General features: G+C 39.5%; 1 protein-coding gene across 1 annotated transcript in view; it reads left to right on the top strand.

Annotated features, from left to right (window-relative positions):
- LOC120563837 (c-Maf inducing protein) overlaps nucleotides 1-22427 on the top strand; it is a 62494-nt gene that overhangs the window by 14555 nt on the left and 25512 nt on the right. Inside the window, exons 2-7 of the mRNA XM_039808261.1 lie at nucleotides 12855-12980; nucleotides 18061-18111; nucleotides 19354-19515; nucleotides 20839-20880; nucleotides 21233-21295; nucleotides 21413-21493. Coding sequence (XP_039664195.1) covers nucleotides 12855-12980; nucleotides 18061-18111; nucleotides 19354-19515; nucleotides 20839-20880; nucleotides 21233-21295; nucleotides 21413-21493 — 525 coding nt within the window. The remainder of the gene's footprint in view (nucleotides 1-12854; nucleotides 12981-18060; nucleotides 18112-19353; nucleotides 19516-20838; nucleotides 20881-21232; nucleotides 21296-21412; nucleotides 21494-22427) is intronic.

Raw genomic sequence — 22427 nt, 5'->3', positions numbered from 1 at the left:
ATAGAAACTGATGATCATACATTCTGATCATGCTGCAAAACTATAAGCTATTCTGTATGTATGTTAAAGACCAGCACAAAATCAATTACTTTGTCATGTACCAGCAGTGACAAAATCCAAACTGCCTAATCGTCGGAGCAAATAATGTGAATTAAAGTGAGGCTGTAATGTTTGCTGAACACTTGGACACAGAGGCCACACGTGACAAGGAAAAAGATAAAGAATCAAATATGATGTAACAGTAGCACAAGTTGAATGAATGCCTTTATTGTCATTGCATTTACATACAATGAGATTATAGATAAGTTGAGAGTAAAGCAAGCTAATTGGCTGAATAACGTCAGCGCGTTTTTACACATTTAGCTCAGTTGCTTTGTTCCGATTCAGGGGCTAAAATGAAATGATACAATTGTTGCATTTGTCCCTTGGTTCGTTTGTGTTTACACAGCAACGTTCAAGAGCAGTCCAAAGCGGTCTCAAAGTTGTAAACGGATGCAATGTGGGAGCAAACTATTCTCTCATTGGTCAGAAATCTGACCGGAAGAATTTGTGTAAGTGCTCCTGGTTTCGGAACAACAGCTCCAAACTAGCCAACCCTTGGTTACACAGCAATATCTATGTATCGACACGGAGGATTCAAAAACATGATGGGCTTTTCAGAAGAGGTAGTTATCTTCTATCTTTCCGCGCTCATAAGTCGTTGGATGACATCATTTTCTGAACATAGTCATACTGAGAAATCCAGAGAGTTGTGTGGAGCTGATAGTCTTAATTAGCTTTGTATCAACTCATTTGGCAGTGGCTTAAATGCAATGAACGTTCATTAATATCAAAAAGTTATGCACTAAGGCTTTAAGCACTCAGTGACAGCCCGCTGCTTTTGAATCTGTGTGGTATGTATAGTGCCACAGCCAAGTTATCGTAGTTCCATTTACTTCTATAAAAAAGAATATAAAGTTACAACTGAGGAAGGATAACCCATCATACTACATTGTTCTCTTTAAGTAGGCCTCAAACCCAAGAATGGCCCTAATCCCAATCTCAGCCATCTCTACATAAACTAGGCCTAAATAGAACAATCTGATTGGTTACAGGCTGCACAAAGGCAGGGGAAACATGCACTCTTGAACTGCAAGGCTAAATCCTAAAATGAAGGTTGTGTTTTAAAATGAAACTAGTGTTTACTCTGAAATGTGTGAACATAAAATTAAGATCCTCAGAATTGTGTGTGTGTGTGTGTGTGTGTGTGTGTGTGTGTGTGTGTGTGTGTGTGTGTGTGTGTGTGTGTGTGTGTGTGTGTGTGTGTGTGTGTGTGTGTATGTGTGTGCACGTGCCTGCGCGCCGAAGCAAAACCAGAGGATGTTGTGGATAAAGTATACATCCAGATCAGCACGTCACGCTGCTCCGCGAAGCAGAAGCAGCACAACAACTAGGCTGCCAGACATTGTTGGTGGTGTTGGTTTCGCAAATAAAGGGGAGAGAAATGACATGCAGTGACTACAACCTATGAACACATACACACACATAATGTACAGTACACACACACACATAAGGCTTTGAAAGGCTCTTGGCAAGCCTCCAGGACAGGCTGCAGTGCATGTTCATATTCAAATACTGGATCCTCCCAGTTTTGTTTGAACAATGCAGCCATTTGGCAAAGATTTGAGTTATAGTTCGGAATAATAGTGCTCTCTGCCATATTGATTTATGATATTTAGAATAGATTGGATTTGGACTCGTTCCCCTCATTTTGCCTTGTTATGTGTGTCTGCGAGTGATGGATAACGTGAAGGAAAACAGAGAAACCAAACAAGAGAGTATGCAAGAAGCAAGCTCTTGACAGGGACCAAAAACTGCAGCCCTGCAGCGGTCATTCTCCCCTGAGACTGTTTTAGTCATGTCTTTCAGGGAAACTGAGGCTTGTTTTTAACAATGATGAAAAAGCCATATTAAGCCAGGGAAATGGAAAGTAACACACACACCCTTCTATAGCTGAGTGCTATAAAACTTGGTTGCACTATGCCTACTAGTTTGCATGCTTTAGTGATTTATGCACAGCTGTTTCACTTTATGGTGGCAAGACAACATACACTGGCACAAATGGCATGTTCATTTTATATTGGCACATCTTCTTTGCATATTATATATACACCTTAAAAGCTCAGTGATAAACACATTACATCTTGTTTTTTAATCTGTAGAAAAAAGAATAGAAAAAAATGACAAGCTGGGGTTGTGCTGGAACTATTTCTTGGCCGAAAAAGGAAGTCATTGCAACCAGCCAAGAAATTGTCCGGCCCAAAATTCCCTGTAAAACCACAATCCTTTTCACTTGGCTTTTTGTACAGATAAAACAAACCATATAGTGTGAATTAGGGATCTTAAAGGTGCTAAGAGGAGGATTTTTTATTTATTTTTTTACCTTTTGGACAGTGCCAGGCTCTGCTTCAAGTCTTTAGCTAAGCTAAACTAAGCTAAGCTAGCCATCTCCTGGCTTTAGATTAATATTTAATGGACAGACATGACAGATCTACTCCTCTGAACTCTGGACAAGAAATGTCAAACTATTCTTTGTATTTAGAACTTTTGAATTCATATTTAAAACCTATCATGAATTAGTTAGTTTCTTTGTCCTTGCTCATGTGATAGCTTCCGAGTGAGATGGGCCTCTTACATGAGCTCCAACAGCTGATAAAGTGGATGACGAGAAGTCATATAAAGTCCAGAAAAAGCATTTTCCATTACAAGCCATTCTGCTTCTCACTGTTGTTCTGGACCATTGTCAGCATAACAGTAAGAAAATCTGTAAAGATGAGAACGAGCACGTATACAGACAGAAACCGACAAAGCTCATTCATCCTGGACCCTGCGTTCCTATGTTTTTGTGTGTAAGTAACTGATGGAACAACAATCTTTGACATCGGTCCAGTATAAAGCGTGAACACTGTAACCGGCAGCCACAGACCGGGCTGCAATGTAACCCCATGGGGCAAATGTTCATCGTCAATTTGGTCCACTAAAAGTGTTTTTTTTTGCCGCTGACAGACTCAGATTATTATTCTAAGTGTCTGACAACATTATGGAAAGGATCCCTTCAGAGATAGAACTTTATAAAACCTCTTTAAGATTCTTTCTGTTTAACCAGAAACAGCTCTGAGGTCACTAGAGCTAAACCCACCAGACTCCATTTAAACAACTACACTTTTACCGTGTATAGCGCTACATGTTTCCACGTGTAAATCAGTAAACTATGTGTTTATTTCAACCAAAACTAGAGTTGTGATGGTTGGTAAAGTGGAAAGACGTAGTTTTATTTTGTTTCTGTTGACTTTGAATGAAGTGTGTTTTATGATGTTTATTTACATGGAGTCTGGTGGGTTTAGTGAACGCAATTTTGCGGATGTTTTTATGTTTAAAAAATGATCTAACTCTTTAACAGAAAGGTTTACCTCCTTAGAAATCCTTTCCATAATGTTGTCAGACACTTATCTGAGCCTGTCAGTGACAAAACCAGCACTTTTCTGGGGTGTCCTATTAACTTACATTGTAGCTTGTTTCACTGACTGCCGACTGCAGCGATCTCTCTTAATTCTGGACCAATGTCAGAGATTGTTGTTCCATCAGTCACTTAGACACAGAAACATAGGAACATAGGGTCCAGGTTATAAAAAACAGTAGTTACCCTTTAATCCAACAAGCTGTTGTCAAAGGCAGGAACGTGATGTGTGATATGTGGATACAAGAACATTTAAAAAAGACAGACAGAGAAAGCAGGGTGGAGGAAGAGTTGAGTTAGTAATGAGAGGGTGATGTGATGAAAGACAGCTGAGAAGAGGTTGAATGATATTTAGCCTGTGGCGTCGTGTGGGAACCAGACCTAGGTTATGTGAACCAACATTTCATCTTATGTGTCACACTTTAAAACTAACCTAAAGTCAACACTGGTCTCTTCTCATTTGCTGCCTTTTTTACCAGCATTCTGTCATTACCTTTGGATCATTAGCAGTGACCCTGTTTGCAGTTTAAAGGTTCAGCTCTACATAACGGTCCAATCAGAGACCCACAGTTCTGTAATGGGAGACATTTACTCAAGCAGGGCTCAAACGGTTACCAATAGACTCAATCTGGTTGCCAAGGGCAACCGTTACTCTCGAGCAGTGTCAAGTACTGTACTTAAGTACAGATTTGAGTTACTTGTACTTTACTTGAGTCTTTTCTTTTCACGCCACTTTCTACTTCTACTCCGCTACATTTCAGAGAGAAATATTGGACTTTTTACTCCACTACATTCATCTAGTTACTTTAAACATTAAGATTTCTGCACACAAAACACATAAAATATTATAAATGAAACTAGCCTACAATATAACGGCCTACACTTAAAGCTGAGGATGGGAGGATTTTTCTGCATTGAGTACTTTTACTTTAATACTTTAAGTACATTTTCCTGATGATACTTACATACTTTTACTTAATTAACATTTTCAGTGCAGGACTTTTACTTGTAACAGAGTATTTTTAAAAAGTAGTATTGGTACTTTTACTTATGTAAAGGATCTGAATACTTCTTCCATCACTGATGATGAGGGAGGTTTAGATGATGATGTGCCACCCCCCCCCCCCGCACCTCCTTCTTTAAACCTGAAAGATTTAGCAACTATTTAGAATAGTTATAATATATTTAAACTACTGTCAATAAAACTCAACACTTGCTGCAGATGTGTGAAACTAAAAGCCTGAACAGTATCTTAACACAGATTGAACAAAACGAAAAAAGTAGAAGTGGCTACAATGAATTAGTGAATGAGAGGGTGGGGAGTGTGACATGACTATGTGATGTGCTGATAGTTTCTACATGTATAAAGTCAAACGATTCAAAAAAGGTTCTCCATTGACATCAAACAGCAGCTATAGCAGATCAGGAAATAAGAAAATGGCTTACTAAAATTAAGAAAACAATGAAAATTAGCCATAAAGGCTCAAAGATCTCTAATACAAGTCTGTTTGAATATAAAAAGGCCTATTATTAATTAAAAGTTAAAAGCCTATTATTATTATTATTATTATTAAAGTTACACTTGCTGCATGGCTTCAAATGTGTTCAGGAAGTGTGCTTTTTCAGTTTCGAAATTGGAAAGTATTTTTGATCAGTTGTGAAAAAAGGGCTGATGTTGAAAAAGAACTCCAGATGATGTCTTGTCCAGCCTACTCGAAATGACGTCTTAAGCCCATTCATCTGTGGCCTTGTCAGACCACAATGAGATGTGAAACTGGGGCCTAACTTTGAGAAAACCACCCTTGAAATGTCAGGCTGGCCGAATCAGACTATATTTAAGAAGGAAAAAAGTACCTTGTTAAAGTTTCTCTTTCTTTTTGTAAGCTGACATGACAAGTTGTATCTTATGCAACAACAAACCCATTTATCTGTTCTGTTTGTGTTATTTTAAAATGTGAAGAAGGTATGTAAATGTGAGCGAGTCCCTAATCTCCAATCAAACTAAGGCTGAATTGTTAAAATACAAAATGACCATTATCAGTATGCATGAATGAAATGACGTGCACAAGCGGACCAATGCAAAACAGTTAGGAAGTTACTCCTCCATATCTCTGCACTTTAATATCTCGGTCTGACAAGTTCTTTTTTCTCTCCTATCTGGTAGTGTGAGCTCTCCTTGTATTGTTACATATCTACCCAACAGTGCGGGTGTAGATTGACTTTGTGTCTGTGGAACATTAGGCATGAACTACATATTATAGTTTTATATCTTGAGAACTAGAGCTCTGCCGTAAACAATTAGCTCACTCAGGGCTAGATTTATCAAGCCGTTTGCGCCTGTTTCCAGGCGCTAATTGGTCGCAAAAACGGACGTAACCGATGCGGGCTATTTACAAACAAGGCGCACTTGGGTAAAATGGCAGATTGTCTGCCACATGAGCGAGAAGAGACAAGTTGCGCTTTCAATATGCGTTCGTGGGAGGTCGTGGGGAAAGTGGGAGTTCCACCCAAAAAGGTGGGAGGATAAGCGCAAAGTGCCCCTAATTATATATTCCGTGGTATTTACAAAGACTGTCAGTAAGAGCGCGCCTCTATTCTGCGGGGGAAATTCTCCGCCTCTTTAAACCAGCCGCAGTCGGGTTTCCTAGTAGAGCTTTATGCCGCTGGTGAAATGGCAACAGTAATTTGAGCAAGACGAAGACATAGGCGAGGCTGAAAATATTTTTAACACAAGAATCACACTTTGTCAATGAACACAACATCATTTAGCATTACAGAACAAGCAGCCATGCAATATTAGAGTTACTGGAAGAAATCAAAGATGAAATTGAATCTCCCACTCAGCGTTCACATCCCATTCCAGCAGTTGTTAAACTCCTCGCTACATTACAAATATTGGCATCAGGATCATTTCAAACAGTCCTAGCATCAGCAGTGGGAATATCACAGTCTGCACTCAGCCGTATCATAGCACCAGTACCGCTTTGTTACAGCGCAATCTACGGTCTAGTGGGCGGAGAAAGACGCTGATTGCCTGATGGGTGTCAGGGTTGATAAATACTACGCAAACTGTGGAAGCATAGCGTGCGCTATTACCGAACTCGCATCAACAGACACAGCGCAAACTGCGCTAGTGTTAGTAAATCAGGCCCTCAGTTTTTATTTAAATAACTGAACAGTACAATGATATTTAGGCGTGTTCCCACCACTGCTTCACTTCTGTGATGTAACTGTGGGTTTATGCTGGTCTGCCATGTTTCACAATACTGAACGTTGACCTGGTGTACTTCAGAATATAACCACAGCTCACAGCACTACAATTTTAGGCTTATTTTCCACTGTGGCATCCCGTGATAATCAAAACTGCACATGCAAGGGCCTTTACAATCTGATTTATAGTTTTGTTTGGGTATCGCTAGAGCTGGGCTCCCTCTTTAGCATTTAGCTTAGCTGCACCATTGAAACCATACATACACCAAACTGGCTTAGCCACGTCATCCTCCCTAGCTCTGCCCTCTTGTCTAAATATGGTCACTATTGGCTCTGAAATACCAAGATGGTGACGGCCATAGTGCAAACTGCTGGCTTCAAACCAATGGGTGACTCCACTGATGCGAAGTTCACTTTTTTACAGTCTGTGCTTCTACTACACCCATTATTATTGTATTGGTTCTGTTGTCGCTGGTCTCGGTTTTTCTAGTTGCTGTTTTGTTGGTCTTACAGGGAGGTGTGTTCAGGTGCATTCTGGGCATACTGGTCTTACAGGGAGGTGTGTTCAGGTGCATTCTGGGCGTGCTGGTCTTACAGGGAGGTGTGTTCAGGTGCATTCTGGGCGTATTGCTATCTTGAAGCAGCGGGAAGTGATCACACCATTGACCAACAACAACCTGGTCTAAAGTCAATAACGCAACATTTCATTGTTATTTTAACAGAGCATTAGTAAAATGCTCCTAGGCCTAAACACAGCGAGCGCACACTATGCTTGTTACACACACACTTGCCGTGCGCTTAGATCGTTAAAATAGGGCCCATTGTGTTTAACCAAAACCAATCAAACTTGAATGTGGGGCCCTTTAATGGGTCAATCTGTCCATGGAAATGGGACAGAGCATGAAAAAGCAACACATTCTTGCTTTTTAGAAGTAAAAACCCTAAGAAATTTACATTGAAAAGTTGCATGAATAATTGTGTTAAAAAACCCACTGTCGACTAATCATATAACCATCTAATCGTTGTGTACTGAGCTCGTTTCGCATAGTGCTGTATTGCTACATAGTTTTTCTTTTTATGTGACATGCAGTGTCAAGAATTTGTGGTTGTGGTGTGTGTGGTAGAGCGCCTACCAATCGGAGGGTTGGTGGTTCGATCCCTGGCCCTGCAGTCCCATGCCAAAGGGTCCTTGGGCAAGACACTGAACCCTGAGTTGCCCCCGATGTTGCGCCATCAGAGTGTGAATGTGTGTGAGTGTTTATCTGATGAGCAGGCGGCCTCGGCCACAGTGTATGAATGTAGGTGAATGGTGAACAGTTCCTGTACTATGTAAAAGCGCTTTGAGTGGAGGTAAAGACTAGAAAAGCGCTATATAAATACTAGGGTTGGTATGAGGAAAATATCTACTTTGCGATTACTTTGACTGATTCACAATACTGGAGGGAATGATCATTTTTGTATCATTATTCTTATTTTCATTGAAAAATATTCAAATTAAAATGATTATAGTGTGATTTTCTTTTTTTGCGAGGGTCTGTACCAAACACATATGTTTTCTGGAGTCTGTAGGACAGGATTTGTAGGCTGGGACGTCTCTGGAGCACCACGATACTTCATTCTGAACAGTTTGACACATATTTTGACTTTAACAAATATTGCGTCCCCCCTGTGATTTGGATATTGCACTAGTTCATATTGCGACTTCCTTAAAATTGCGATTAATTGTGCAACCCTAATAAATAGTCAATTTACAAGTACATTAGCATAACATATATGGTCATAATTTGTAGGAGCTGTTATTAATTTCTAGTTCACCGGAACTGTGTTTTCACAGAAAGTAGCAGTGTAAAACCACAGAGCACCAGAGATAACGCAACACAAGTGCTTTCTACCCTAACCTAACCCTCCTCTGCCAAGTCCTGCATGACTTCATGACACTTGAAGTGCACTGCAGGTAAACTGTGTTTTTTTTTTTTCCATCCGCAAGTTTGCAATGAGCAATTTGGTTGTTCCTCAGCAAATGGAGAAGTAGGGCGTTGGGGTTGTTCCGGAAAGGGACTCTTTCATGTGACGTCACACACGAGTCCAGCAGCCTGGCATGAGTTCCGCACTTTGTGTCCCTAGACGAAGTATTATGACATGTTTATGTCGGTGTGCGATCAATGCGTTGGTCCCACCGAGAGTCTTTGGACAAACAGAGCTATCGTATCACCCCGGTCACCCTTTAAAGCTGGGCCAGCGCTGAATGTCCTTTTGTTTGGGAACTACTGTTGTGTGATTATTGGTAAATATGAAACCGGGGGTGGCACAGGATGTGAAATAGATATTGTTTGATGACGACGGGAACAGGAAGAAATGTGCACTTATCTCACTATCTCCCTATCTGTCTTCAGCAGGAGGGTTGTTGTTGTCACTCTGTGGTATGGCTGCAGAAGACCACGGAGGTTTCATGAGAACCAAAGTTGAGTCAGTGTCCTCATCGTCTCGGTCTTGGTTGATATGGTTACACGTGTAACATCCTGCTTTCTTTTTGTTATGCAGGCGCTCTTGCATAGATGGAACAACATAAACATGGAAAAAAAGGGAGACGAAATGGAGTAGAGAAGGAAAGGGAACGGTTTATGAGTAAAAGAAGGGGGGCGTGGGAGAATGGACGATGAGGAAACAAGGAAGGAAGAAAGACAAGGAAAGGAGGGAGCAGAGGAGTAAAAGAAGAAGGGGGGTAAAAGAAAGAAAGAAGGGCATATTTGGAGTTTGGATTCAGAGACGAAAAAGAGGGACCAGAGAGGTTTAAAAAAGGAGGAAACATGAATGATCAGAAGGAATAACAAAAGGAAAAGAGAAGTAAGAAAGAAAATGAGGAAACAGAGAAAGAGAACAAAGGGAGCAGATGAGGCTTAATGGGGGGAAGAAAGGTGGGCAGGAGTAAAATAAGATGCGTAAAGGAAGGAAAGAAGAGACAAAGAAGGGGGCGGCATGGAGAGAGGGAGGAGAAAAGGAGAATGGAAACAGGAGTAAAACAAAAGGAGACATGAATATCAAGAAGACATTAAGAGAGAAGGAAAGGAGGGAGCCGATAAGGAAAATAATAGGACAGAAGGAAACGGGGAACTCAAAGGAAAGAAGGATAAAAGAAGTAGTGGAGTGTATATGTGTATATATATATATATATATATATATATATATATATGGTTCATTCAATATATTCAGACTTTCATTCAATATATTCAGAATTTACACATATATAATATAATAATTTCCTAAACAGCATGCCATTATATATATATATATATATATATATATATATATATATATATATATATATATATATATATATATATATAAAATATGTGTGTATATGTATATAATATCACTATTCTAATCCTTTAATTTCTTTAAATGTGTTCTTGTGTTCAGCAGTAATCAAATGTCTACAGTGCATCAGTGTTGATTGCTAGTTGTAGAATTGTTAATGTTTTTACACCTTCCATGCCTACCATTGCTTTCTATTCATATCCATATGGTATCAAAGTCAGCTTGCAGTCACTGTGACAGATTGCTCATGTTGCTGAAGTTTACAGAAATGAATGGAAACCAATGGTTAAAAAAATACACATTAAAATTAATAATTAATTAGAGTTTTGGATTAATTGCACAGCCGTATTTTATATGTCACCTTATTGTTGTCTAGCAGTGATGTGATCAGTATTGGTGTATTGAATATATTTTTTTAATACAGTGCCGAGGTCATGCTTTCTTTCTTTCTTTTTTCCTCTTTTCTTTCTTTGTTTATTCCTTGCTCCATGTCTGCTTCTCCCTGGAAACAAAAAACCAAAAACATAACATACATCTCCATCTACTTGTTTCTATGGTAACACAGCAGTGAGCAGAGGAGACAAGAGGAGCTGTAGCCTCCTTCACGATAAAAGGCAGAACAGGAAGAGACAGAAGTTAGACAGAAGACAGAGTCGGAGAGAGAGAGAGAGAGAGAGAGAGAGAGAGAGAGGTAAAGGGAGGAAGGCAATCACAGCATGCTCTTGTGCAGAATAGTATCTATGGTAACCTCGGCTGGTTATCAGAAAATTGAAGTCCCTTGTGTTTGTCTCCATTCTGCTCTGCCTCTGCCTATTCCAAAACACCATGCATCTCATCCTTCATCACACAGTTTCCTATTCTGCTCTTAATTTTGCGGTTTGTCTGCGTTAGTGTAGCATGTGCATCCAACTCAAGCTCTAACCCAACGTATAACACTATTTGGCAGCGTACAGACAGACAGATAGACGGACCTGGGCTGACGTTTACTCTTCCAAGGAAATGAGACATCTGGTCCAGAACCAATATTTGCCCTGGACGTCGTCTGTAATGAAAATCCTGTATGCGTGCTGCAGTTTCACAACAGGGAGTGTGTGTGTGTGTGTGTGTGTGTGTGTGTGTGTGTGTGTGTGTGTGTGTGTGTGTGTGTGTGTGTGTGTGTGTGTGTGTGTGTGTATGTGTGTATGTGTGTATGTGGGTGTGTGTGTATAGCTAGCTCGATCTATCCGCAGCAGAGGGAGGTGTAAATAAAGGAATAGCGCGTTTGTTTGCCAGCAACAAGGGGGGGGGGGCTGCATGACAGTGAGATGGATGCAAATAAAGAGAACCACCTGTCTGCTGGACTCCACTGCACATGGACGCCAGGGGAAAGCGGGCGTTTGCTGCTGCACCGATGGAACTACTCCGATGTGTTTGTGTTGAGTGGAGCTGTGACAGGCTGTTTATCTGTCTGAAAGCAGCAGCAGAAGAAGAAAAAGAAGCAGGGAGGGAGGACAGAACAGCCTGTGGAGGCCGGTTTTACTGAAACACTGAATATAGCTTGACAGTCCTGTAGTTCAATCATTATTATTATCATTATAATAATAGTTATTGGATGTCTACCTCTAATGTGATGGATATATTTCCTTTTGTATCATGTATATGAGCAACCTATCTAAGCAATGAGACAATTTGTTCATATTAAGATTAATAATCATAAAAATTCAGCACCTGCAGATTCTGTGTGGCCCTGGTAATATCCACATCATCAGTAATTGTTTTCATGTAGATACAGTAGTCGTATTTTTATCTCACACACACACACACACACACACACCCACAAAATCAGCAGATACCAGTATCTTCAAGTCCATAGAGGATAAATATAGATACATTGATACATCTGATTTGGATTAATTAGGGTGCAGCCAAAGCCAGTGTACATGACGTCTGCAGGGCCCACTTGCCCACAGTGTGTAGTTAGTCTCCCATCAACAAGTCATTCAGTGACGCTAATGTCTGGGAAATCAACTGGTGATTCCTTTTCTGCCATTGCTGCATTATTACCGATTACTTATTATAAACAAACTGTGGCATTAAACATTTCTCTTTAAACCTCTTCTGGGGGCTAGAAGAAATGCAGGCTCGTGGCTTTTACTTTACTGCCTCGTTATTTTTAACTGTTTAGATTCTTTTTTTCTACCCCCCTTTTTCTCTCTTAAAGACTCTTCTGTTCCTGAGTCCGGAAACTTGTGGTCATTTGTCAGCGTTTCTGTAATAACTTTGAAACTAGCAAACAGGTTGTGGCCTGTTACTTAGTTGCAGCTCCCCCAACGATGAGACTGGGATCTGAGCTTTGTGTGTGTGTGTGTGTGTGTGTGTGTGTGTGTGTGTGTGTGTGTGTGTGTGTGTGTGTGCGTGCGTGCGTGCGTGCGTGCGTGCGTGCGTGCGTGCGTGCGTGCGTGCGTGTGTGTGTGTGCGTGCGTGCGCGCGTGGACTCAAAGCTACATGAGCAATGTCTGATGATGTTTGTGTATTTGTGTGATTAATGGCTTTTGCGAAATTGATTTTCCACTTTGTTTCAGCATTCAATGACTATTCCCCTGGAACGACATCAAATGTCACCACAGCTGATAAAGATTACTCTGTGTACTCTTTAGCAGCGTTTGCCATTCGGCTGTATTTGGAGGTTTTGTTTGGCCTTGTGTTTACCCAGGGCAGGTTAGCCCAGGATATATTTCTTTTTGTCCTTACAGCTCTCTGCCAGTAAAAACGGCTCTGTTTAAATATACAGTATGTAGTGTAAATGTTAGACAGTGGAAGACTAATATCCTCCTGCTTTCTCTCTCCTCTCCAGCCCACTGGTTATATGGAGACGTCACTGTCCTACAGCTCTATAGAGGACCTGCAGCTCCTCTCATGGGACAACGCTCCAAAGTACTGTGTCCAGCTCAGCTTCCCTGGTGGAACCGTCCTGCTGCAGGTAAGGCAACTGTCTGCTGTCGTCTTAAATAACCTACTGGCTACATATTTAAGACCTTAGAAGTACAGTATTTCTAACCAGACTAAAGAAGGCCATTACAAAATGTTACATAAAATATACTCTGCTAATTATGGTATTGCTAAACTTACAGACATTGACACTTTTTGTTGAGTCTTGCTGCTTTGAACTTACAACCCTCTCTACTCTTGTAACCTGAGAGATATTAAATGTTTCTATGTTATCCAGATAATGGCGCTCTAGAATATCTGATTAATTTCATTATTTTATATGCCAAATGTTATATTCACAAACAAAACAATTCTAATTCACTACCTTATTTTTTTCCTAGAATTGAATTATTTACTCAGGTCCATCAGTTTATTACAACAGAAAAGAATTAAGCTTTTGCAAATTATAGGGCATTTTTTCCCAAATCGCTTTTTACAGAACATGATTTTACTTTTGTGTGCACTGTTGTATTATTTATTATTTATTTATGTCCTTACTATTCTCATTTTATGTTCATCATATGTTTCTTGTATTAATTGCTTTTCTAATAAAACAAAAAAACATACCTAATAAGTTAACCAAATCCTTTTACACCAGAACCCTTGGACATCCAGTCAGCTGTTAACACTCCTACTCAAAAAGCGATATCAAAAAAATGTCATTTCAGACATTTATTTACTATTTTAATCATACATTATGGATGATTAAAATAGTAAATAAATGACTTAAATTAATCTCAAGCATCAAAACAACTCGTACAACACATCATAAGTTAATGTTTGTTTTCAAAAGAGAATTGAGGAGTTTCAAAAAGACAACGTCAACGATTCAGCTTTAGCGCCAAATTATCTCTTCACACGTCGCTCTAGAAAAAATTTGGGCGTCAGTATATAGCGCAGTTTGTTCTGACCATTTTGATATGAAACACATGGGGATCAGATATATGCAAATACCATAAAAAGGTCAATTTACAGTTTTTTCCGATTGCTAAACGACAGTGGGCACAACTGGAGTCACATGTGCAAAACTCAAACTACAGTCTGCACTACCAACAGTCACCTGAGCTAAACAGTTCACATCATCTACAAAACTCATTCAAAGCAACACAACTCTTAACACACGTCTCAAAACAGGCTCAGTGCTGCCAAACAGTATGCACAGGCCTCACTGAGATAACACACACACACACACACACGCACACACACACACACAAACACACACACACACTGTCACTCAGAACACACAGAGTAAAAACACTAGCGTCAAACACCAATACACAAATTACAAACTTTTTCATCTTTACAGTTTGAACAATTTGAGTGACTTGACACTACTCAACAGTTTATTTAAGGAAAAAATATAGATTGTATAGCATACCAATTTTTACATAAGGTAAACAAGAAGGAATGAAAATCAGCAGTTTTCTTCAATAAAGTATTTTGTCTCTAGTAATTTATGGAATTACTGGGAAAAAAAACTAAAGGTACATAACAGTACCAAAGAATAGTGTGACTAATCCTGCCTCTCTCAGCATCATGTGGCAAGTTTTCTTCATCACATTAGATGTCTGCATCATCTCTAAATACTAATGAATGTGGTGTTTCTATTGCTTTCACCTCCATTACTTTCTGAAAAACAGTAAGAACGCAGTTTTACTATAGTAAAGATATTGTGTTTTTCACTTTTTTTATAGCTGTGTACATAACCTCAGACATCTTACCTGGACATATTGGTATCTTTGCTCTTTTACCCGTTTCTCTCAAACAGTTCAGTGTATAATTATTTCATTCTTATTTGGTGTTTGTATACAAAAAAAGGCTTTCTGAGCTTTCTCTGTATAAATACCGTATATGTTCACTAACTAGTCTAAAATAAGACACCTGCTTAGGCTTTCAACTAAAATTGCAATCAGCAGTGTTTGATAGGCCCCAGACTGAAATCTATTCTGTTCTGAATGTGTGGTTAACAGTGTTGACAGCAGTGTGTTAGCATCTGAACAAAGTGCTGTAAATCTACAGTGTTGTGCACGTTGTGGTTAAAGTCATGGGATAAGTGTGTAGAGTTTTGAAAACTGTGTTCAAGCAATGAGAAACAAACTAGTTTGGTCCACATGAACTGCTGCTGTGCAGACTGGAGTTAGAGTTTTGCACATGTGACTCCAGTTGTGCCCACTGTCGTTTAGCAATCGAAAAAAAACTGTAAGAAGATATGTGAACAGGCCCTTAGACCTCAGAGGGTTAATACAGGTTGGAACAATAAAGGCTTGAAATACATTAGTGATTCTCTTTTTTGATATTCAAAATTATAAATATGTTATAAAACAATTTCTTATGTCGTTATTCATTTATAAATCCAACACAAAGCTAGTAACAGCTTGTTTTTTGTAATTTCATTTTTATGCTTAAGTCAAAAAAATAGGAAATGTAAAAAATGATATGTGTATATGTTTGCGCAGGAAGTTGTGGACTTCTTTGTGTGTTGCACTTGATAAACTTGCAGCAAATACACTTGGGTGATGGCGTCAACTGATTTAATGTAATATGAGCTTGAACATCAAGATAAGTTGTTTTTTTCTCGACAAAGTATTTTGGAAAATGTCCCATTAAATCTCTTCATTTGTGTGAACAGATATGCTTTTACAAAAAACAGGAAGTGGATGTACTGAGGCTGTGCATATTAATGAGTTACCAATTTCCTGCTAAGCTCCGCCCGTCCTTTGCAAATTTCTTTTGTCCAGTCTTGCTTATTTATGATAGAAATGTGTATCTCAGTCCCACTTATAACGCAACATATTGATCAATGGTGTTAATAGAGTCAAAATCCAAAAAGTGGATTTAGTCATATGAATGTTTTTCACATTATGCAAATTAGCCAGAAATCCGTCATGGTGGACTTTTATGGTGTATTGCTTTTCTGTAGAGCAAATTTAGCTGGGTATGTGTGACAAATTTCAAGTAAATCGGACTTCCGGTGCGAGGGGCGTGGCCGTTCCAAAATCGCATTTTGGGCGTTAATTACAGTGCCACCATCAGGCCGATTGTGCTCATATTTCTTGTAAAGCATTTACACATCATTTCCAGTTATTGGGAGAGGTTTCATCTTTCTAGCTCCTTCCAGCTCACGGAAATTTGAGCTACAGCATAAGACAACGAATAATAACAAATCAGCACAAACTTACCAGGGATCTACCCCTTCGCGGTTTGAATGTCGGGGTGAAGTGCAAGGAAATAATAATTCCCGCTGAAATCATTTTTTCCTCCTCTTTGAAATGTTTTTAAACACGAGAGTTTAGACAGTGACACGGTGATGCACAACGAATAGTATCAGAGGACACAATAACCACTGATAAATATGATTCAATCACTGAGGAAATTATTTCTGTTCTACATGGCTGATGTGGTTTCCTGTTGGTATAAATTTGATGAGGCCAGGTCATCATGCATTATCATCTGAATTGCTGCATCACTTGTAACAATAAAAAAAACTCACTCACTATTATTTGGATTTTGCATTTACACATGTAACAATGAATGCAACATATTTTCATAGCAGAATGATTTATGAATCAACTCCAGAGTCAGCAGGAGCGTTATTACTAATTATTCTATTGACGTCAGTTACTTTTACTATTTTGAGACAAAAGTGACTCCGTAGTTGCTCATATGTCCAGGGCCTTCTCTCAAATGGGGGAATAGAGGTTTTTTATCAAGAGTTCATCATTTTTAAGCAGACGAGAATGGCGGGACTCAGTTTCATTACATCCATACACAATTTTAGTTTTTTGTAAGAATATTATCTCAAAACAGGTAAACTCCTTCAGAGTAGCACATTGAAATAAATCTTTTATCAGCTAATTCATTGAAAACAAAATGCTACCTACTGTACTGAATACACTGTCCCTTCTAATCCATCTGTAACATGTACCATTTCTTTCTCTAAATACAAACCACACCTAGACTGGTCTGACCTTAAAGTGCTGGCGATCAATTATTTTACTGTTAACAAACATTGGGACAGGTGGTAAAAAGAGCAAACACGCTGGAAGCAGATGGAAAGAATGGCGGCACTATTTCTTTTCCTGGTTCTTTGTCTTGATGCCATTTTTAAAGTTCCTCTTTCAATTTACAATGTCCTAAATCTGTGGAGTTGGAGAAGTTTCAAAAGATGTCAGTCAATTATTTCAACCATTTTATCTATCTTGCCTCTAAGGTAGGTATCAATAGGCATGTCTCTGTTCAGGTAATGACAATGATAAGTTTAGCATACACTAGGGCTGCACAATATAATTTTTTTTATCGATATCGCGATATCAACTTGCGCAATAAACACATCTCGAAAGGCTGTGACATATCGCGAAAGACACTAAGAGAGTTTTTGAGTTAGTTGAAAGACTATTTTTAAACCGGAAATAATCTGTCAGTGCTGTGAGTTATAGTCGTTGCTATGATACTATACAACAAAACAGCATTGCCCGAATCAGCGGAAACCACTTTCACATTATACATTGACCCATTGTTATTATAAAAATATTGATTAGTAAAGCTTTAATGTTTAGAATTCCACCTGTAACAGTCCGACCAGCATACATTTTTTTCTTTGGCAAAGAGTGACTCATTTTGTGCATCCAGTCACTGTATATTTTCATTATTCATGACTACAACATTCACGGCAGATACTTATAGGGCTATTTAAAAGTGAAATTAGTGTGTTGCTAAGAAGCCTCCTCCTTAGAGGGAGAGGGCTGCATTCGCGAGTCAAAACCCTGCGAAAATTGTCTGCAACTGTAAATGTCAAGACTTCCAAAAGTATAATCTACAATGACTGTACAGCAATCTGATGATGTAAGACTAATGTAACTGTAAGTTAAGTAAGTCAACATGAAATCAGCAGGTTCTTGTACAAAAGTTGTTGCAAAAAGGAAACGTTTAACCTTTTCACACAGATCTCTTTCAGGCTGTAGGTGACTGAGGGGCTACGAGCAAATCCCATGAAATCCTTGTCTGGACGTTTGCTTTCTGTTACCTGAGATCCCATTTAACCAATCGTTTATGTCTGCTTTATATCGCTACAGGCTGCAAACAGCTACTTAAGGGACCAGTGGTTTCACTCCCTGCAGTGGAAGGTAAGGTTACTGTCCCACCCCCCCCACTCACACACACATACACATTTACACACACACATATACACACATATATATATATATATATATATATATATATACACACACACACACACACACACACACACACACACACACACACACTGTATGTCAGCTTTATTGTTCCTTTTTTTGACTTTATAAAGATTACCACACATATTGAAGATGATTGCAGATTTCATATTTATATATAACAGAAGTCTATTGAAAGCACTGCCCAGGTATTATGATAGGTTCACACAGCTCTGATTCTTTTCAAACTTTTCCTGTTTATATGCCCAAAAACTAACTGTTGACATTGTGTCTGTGTTATTTACAGTATTGTGAGCTAAGGAGTTCTGCTCTAGGAATATCCCAGCATCGTGAAACTAAACCCAAAATCTAGATATCTAGATCATTCAGAAAAAAATTCTGAGCCATTTTCAGAAAATAATGCTTGTCAGCCATACAAAATCACACAAATCTCTCTTTTTCTAAGTTATTGATACTGCATATTGGAAATGTCGGCTTTTCCATCTCCAATTTAATGTGTAATACCACCTGACCTTTGTAGTGACGGCCCTGTGGCTCAGCATTAAAGGAAGTTTTCTAAGAATTGTTGGTGTCTTTCTAGTTACATAATTCAGTGTTTCCCCTATCATGGTGGTCCAAAATGATGTTAAAATGCACAGTTCGCCCCAGTAGAATAACGTTTAAAAGAATGACGTTAAAAGTGTGCCAGGCAGGGCACCCTGGTAGCTCACCTGGTAGAGCATGCGCCCTATGTACCAAGGCTCAGTCCTTACCGCAGCTGCCCAGAGTTCAATTCCTACCTGTGTGCTGCATGTCTTCCCTCTCTCTCTCTCTCTCTCTCCCCCCTTTCCTGTCTACAGCTGTCGTATCAATTAAAGGCCAAATATATTTTAAGTGTGCCAGGCACCCCTAAAGCTCTGATCCTAGAGTCGCCCCTGTATGTGCCCTCACACACACACACACTCATGTTCAGTGCCAACACAACAAGCATTTGAGAAATGGTGACATGAAAGAGGCCCAAAACAAGAACAAAATTCACACTTTTGAAACACAATTTATTTCTTTAATGAAATGAGAGGTGTTGAACTGCTGGTTTCACAGAACAGTGCAGGCAGCAGCGACAGAAAAATACCGATATTCCAGATGTTTTTTCTTTGTCGTCACCGAATGTATTCTGCGTTCTGTTTCCTACAGAAAAAGATCTACAAGTACCGCAAGGTCCTGAACAACCCGAGTCGCTGGGACGTGGTGCTGAAGGAGATCCGAGCGCTGGTGGACATGGCTCTGACCTCGCCGCTGCAGGACGAGTCCATCCACCAGGCCCCTCTGCACATCATCTCCACCCTGCTGGCTGAGGTAGCAACACACACACACTAGGGCTGGAGGATTTCAATATTCACTGTGTAATACAGGGGTCTTCATTGTTTTTTAAGCCAAGGACCCCTTAATTGAGAGAGACGGATCAGGGACCCCCTGCTATTTATAGTGTATAAAATTAAATTGCATATTACACCGGGCCTACAATAATGTGTGGGCAGTGTAAAGCCTTTATACATACCTTTTTAGTGCATAGAATACTAAGCTATTAAAATACTTGTTGGCATGATATTATAAATCATGTTTTAAAGCTGCTGTAGGTAAGATTGTGAAGATCCAGGACTTTGCCAACAAATTTGAACATCAACAACTTCTCAGTCCCTCCCCCCTTTCTGCTGAAGCCCTAACGTCTCCTAAGCCCCTCCCACACAAGGGAGTTTGACAGAAATGCCGGCATGTCAGACAACATGTTCAATAACTAAACACTAACACAACGTTAACTTTACTCACCAACAGTAAAACGATGCTAACTAGCAGGCTAGCGTTAGCCATTTCAGCATCACATCAGACCGACCACTGTGCTAACGTTACTATCATCCTCACCAGCGTAGCTTTGTGGACTTTTGACTACTAATAACCAAGTGAAAGATAAATCATTCATGGTAATTATGTTACCTGTCGAGAAGAAATGTGGCTACATCTGCATCGTTCTTCAGATCTTTAAAATCCCGGAGCTCACGCCACCTCTGAAAAGCCACTTCACCGGAGTTTTGGGAAACCTTTCTGCAGATTGTGCGCGGGGAAGCGGGAGGGGAGAACACTATTATATGCGTGTGCGTGCCTGAGCAGTGATTGACAGGCAGACTTACCTACTGCATCTTTAATGTGGCACATTGAATCCTTAGGGTTAACTGTATCTGTGGACCTTAGTGACTACCTTACCTATAGGCCAGTGTTTTTTTTTTCACAAATAGGCAGATTTATATTTGCTACTAATATGTAGGAGTCATGTTAAGACATTTCAATTTTTGAAAAGACTTATAATAGTTTGGTGCCCCCCTGTCAACAATCTGTGATATGTAACATTATTCCAGCATTTATCTTATAAAAAAACAGTAAATATAATAATAAAAAGGGAAATTAAAAAAGGTTAAACCAAATGTAACACCAAACATTGGATAAATCCCTTCATGATTAGCGAATTGCATTGTTTCAAATCGCGATTTCCATTTGAAAAGGAACAATCGTTCAGCCCTAACACACACACACACACACACACACACACACACACACACACACACACACACACACACACACACACACACACATAAAACCTTTTCTATCTCTTTGTCTTCCCCACAGAACTCTAACCTCAGCCCTCAGGATCATGAGAACATCATTGTTGTGAGTATGAAGTTGTCACTATAAATTGATATTTGATGTCAGGCTGAAGTTAATAATGAACACGCTTGAGTCCGGCCTCCTGAGTTTGATCTCTAAACTGAAGGAAATTATAGATTCTCCTCATGCATTCGTTCACGTTACACTCGTCTATTTGTGTGTTTAGCATTGTTGCTCTGGATGCCCTGGCGGCCGTATCACGGCAGAACACAAGAGTTTAATGCTTTAAAGAGCTTCTGATGTTTGACCAGCCCAGATCTATACTGTTGGTTCCCAGCCAGGATAAATAAGAGGTGTGTGTGTGTCTGTGTCTGTGTGTGTGTCTGTGTGTGTGTCTGTGTGTCTGTGTGTCCAGGCCATTGCTCCTCTTCTGGAAAACAACCACCCTCCACCTGACCTGTGCGAGTTCTTCTGTAAGGTGAGATCATGTGCTGCAGCGCTGTCTCCAAATAGAACAACCGTGAACATCTAGTTTCCGTAGTAAAGATCCAGGGTTTAAAGGCTTCCTGTTGATGGTCATTCCTGTGTGTTGCAGCACTGTCGGGAGCGGCCGCGGTCCATGGTCGTGATTGAAGTGTTCACGCCCGTGGTCCAGAGAATCCTCAAACATAACATGGTGAGAAGAAGTTAAAAACAAATCTTGAAGGTGCTCTTTGGAAAGGGAACACAAAACTTCAAAAGAGAAAAAAAATAAAATTCCAAGGCACTCTACTTGTGAAAATTTAAAAAAACCTTTATTTTGAGGACTATTTCATAGGGGTGGGGGAAAAATAGTATTGGGATATATTTTCCGTGGCAACACTGTATCGATACTCAGATGCCAAGTATGGATCTATTATTATATATGTGTCGGTCAGTTTGTCTGCTTGACAATCCCATTTTGCAGCAACAAAATTGAAGTGAGATGAACAAAGAGAGAAATTTATCTTTTTAGATAAAAAAAAAAAAGTTTACTTTGGGGGACATTATTTGAAATTGGGAAAAATTTGAAGTTGGAAAAAAAGGTAATAAATTGCAATATATCACAGAATATTGCAATAGGATCGTGATTCTCACCCCTAATATTTCATATTGAAACATTAGTCATTAGAAATAGAAGTGGGCAGAATGTCCTGGTAACATGGTGAGAAGTGCTCTGTTCAGGAGCTGCACGTAACCTTCAGTAGTAGGGAGGAGAAATAGGAATCAGTTCCCATTTAGTATCTGGTTCCACACTCCCCGATTCCTCTTTTTGATGCCTGTTTATTGCATGCAGTTTCATGTTTCTGGGTCATTTATGTGCAAGTTGCTACATTCCTTCAATCTAGTAAGAGCAGAAATGCCTCCAGGATGTCTGATAAGTCTGATCTAAAAATTAAAAACCCACATAAAACTAATTAAAAACTGGATGTTGTGATGTTCATCAGACATGGTCAAAATGGCAATCAATAACTTATCTTACCTTAACTTTGCACTTTTTTACTCACACCTCTCAATCTCAGCTGTGTCTCACGGGTGTAACCGCGACCTGAACTGAAGCATTTATTGTCTAGTTTTCTGACAATACGCAC

The sequence above is a fragment of the Perca fluviatilis genome, chromosome 8 (genome assembly GCF_010015445.1).
Source record: "Perca fluviatilis chromosome 8, GENO_Pfluv_1.0, whole genome shotgun sequence".
NCBI lineage: Eukaryota > Metazoa > Chordata > Actinopteri > Perciformes > Percidae > Perca > Perca fluviatilis.
Note: the sequence above shows the minus strand (reverse complement) of the source record. Positions and strands in the feature narration are given on the sequence as shown.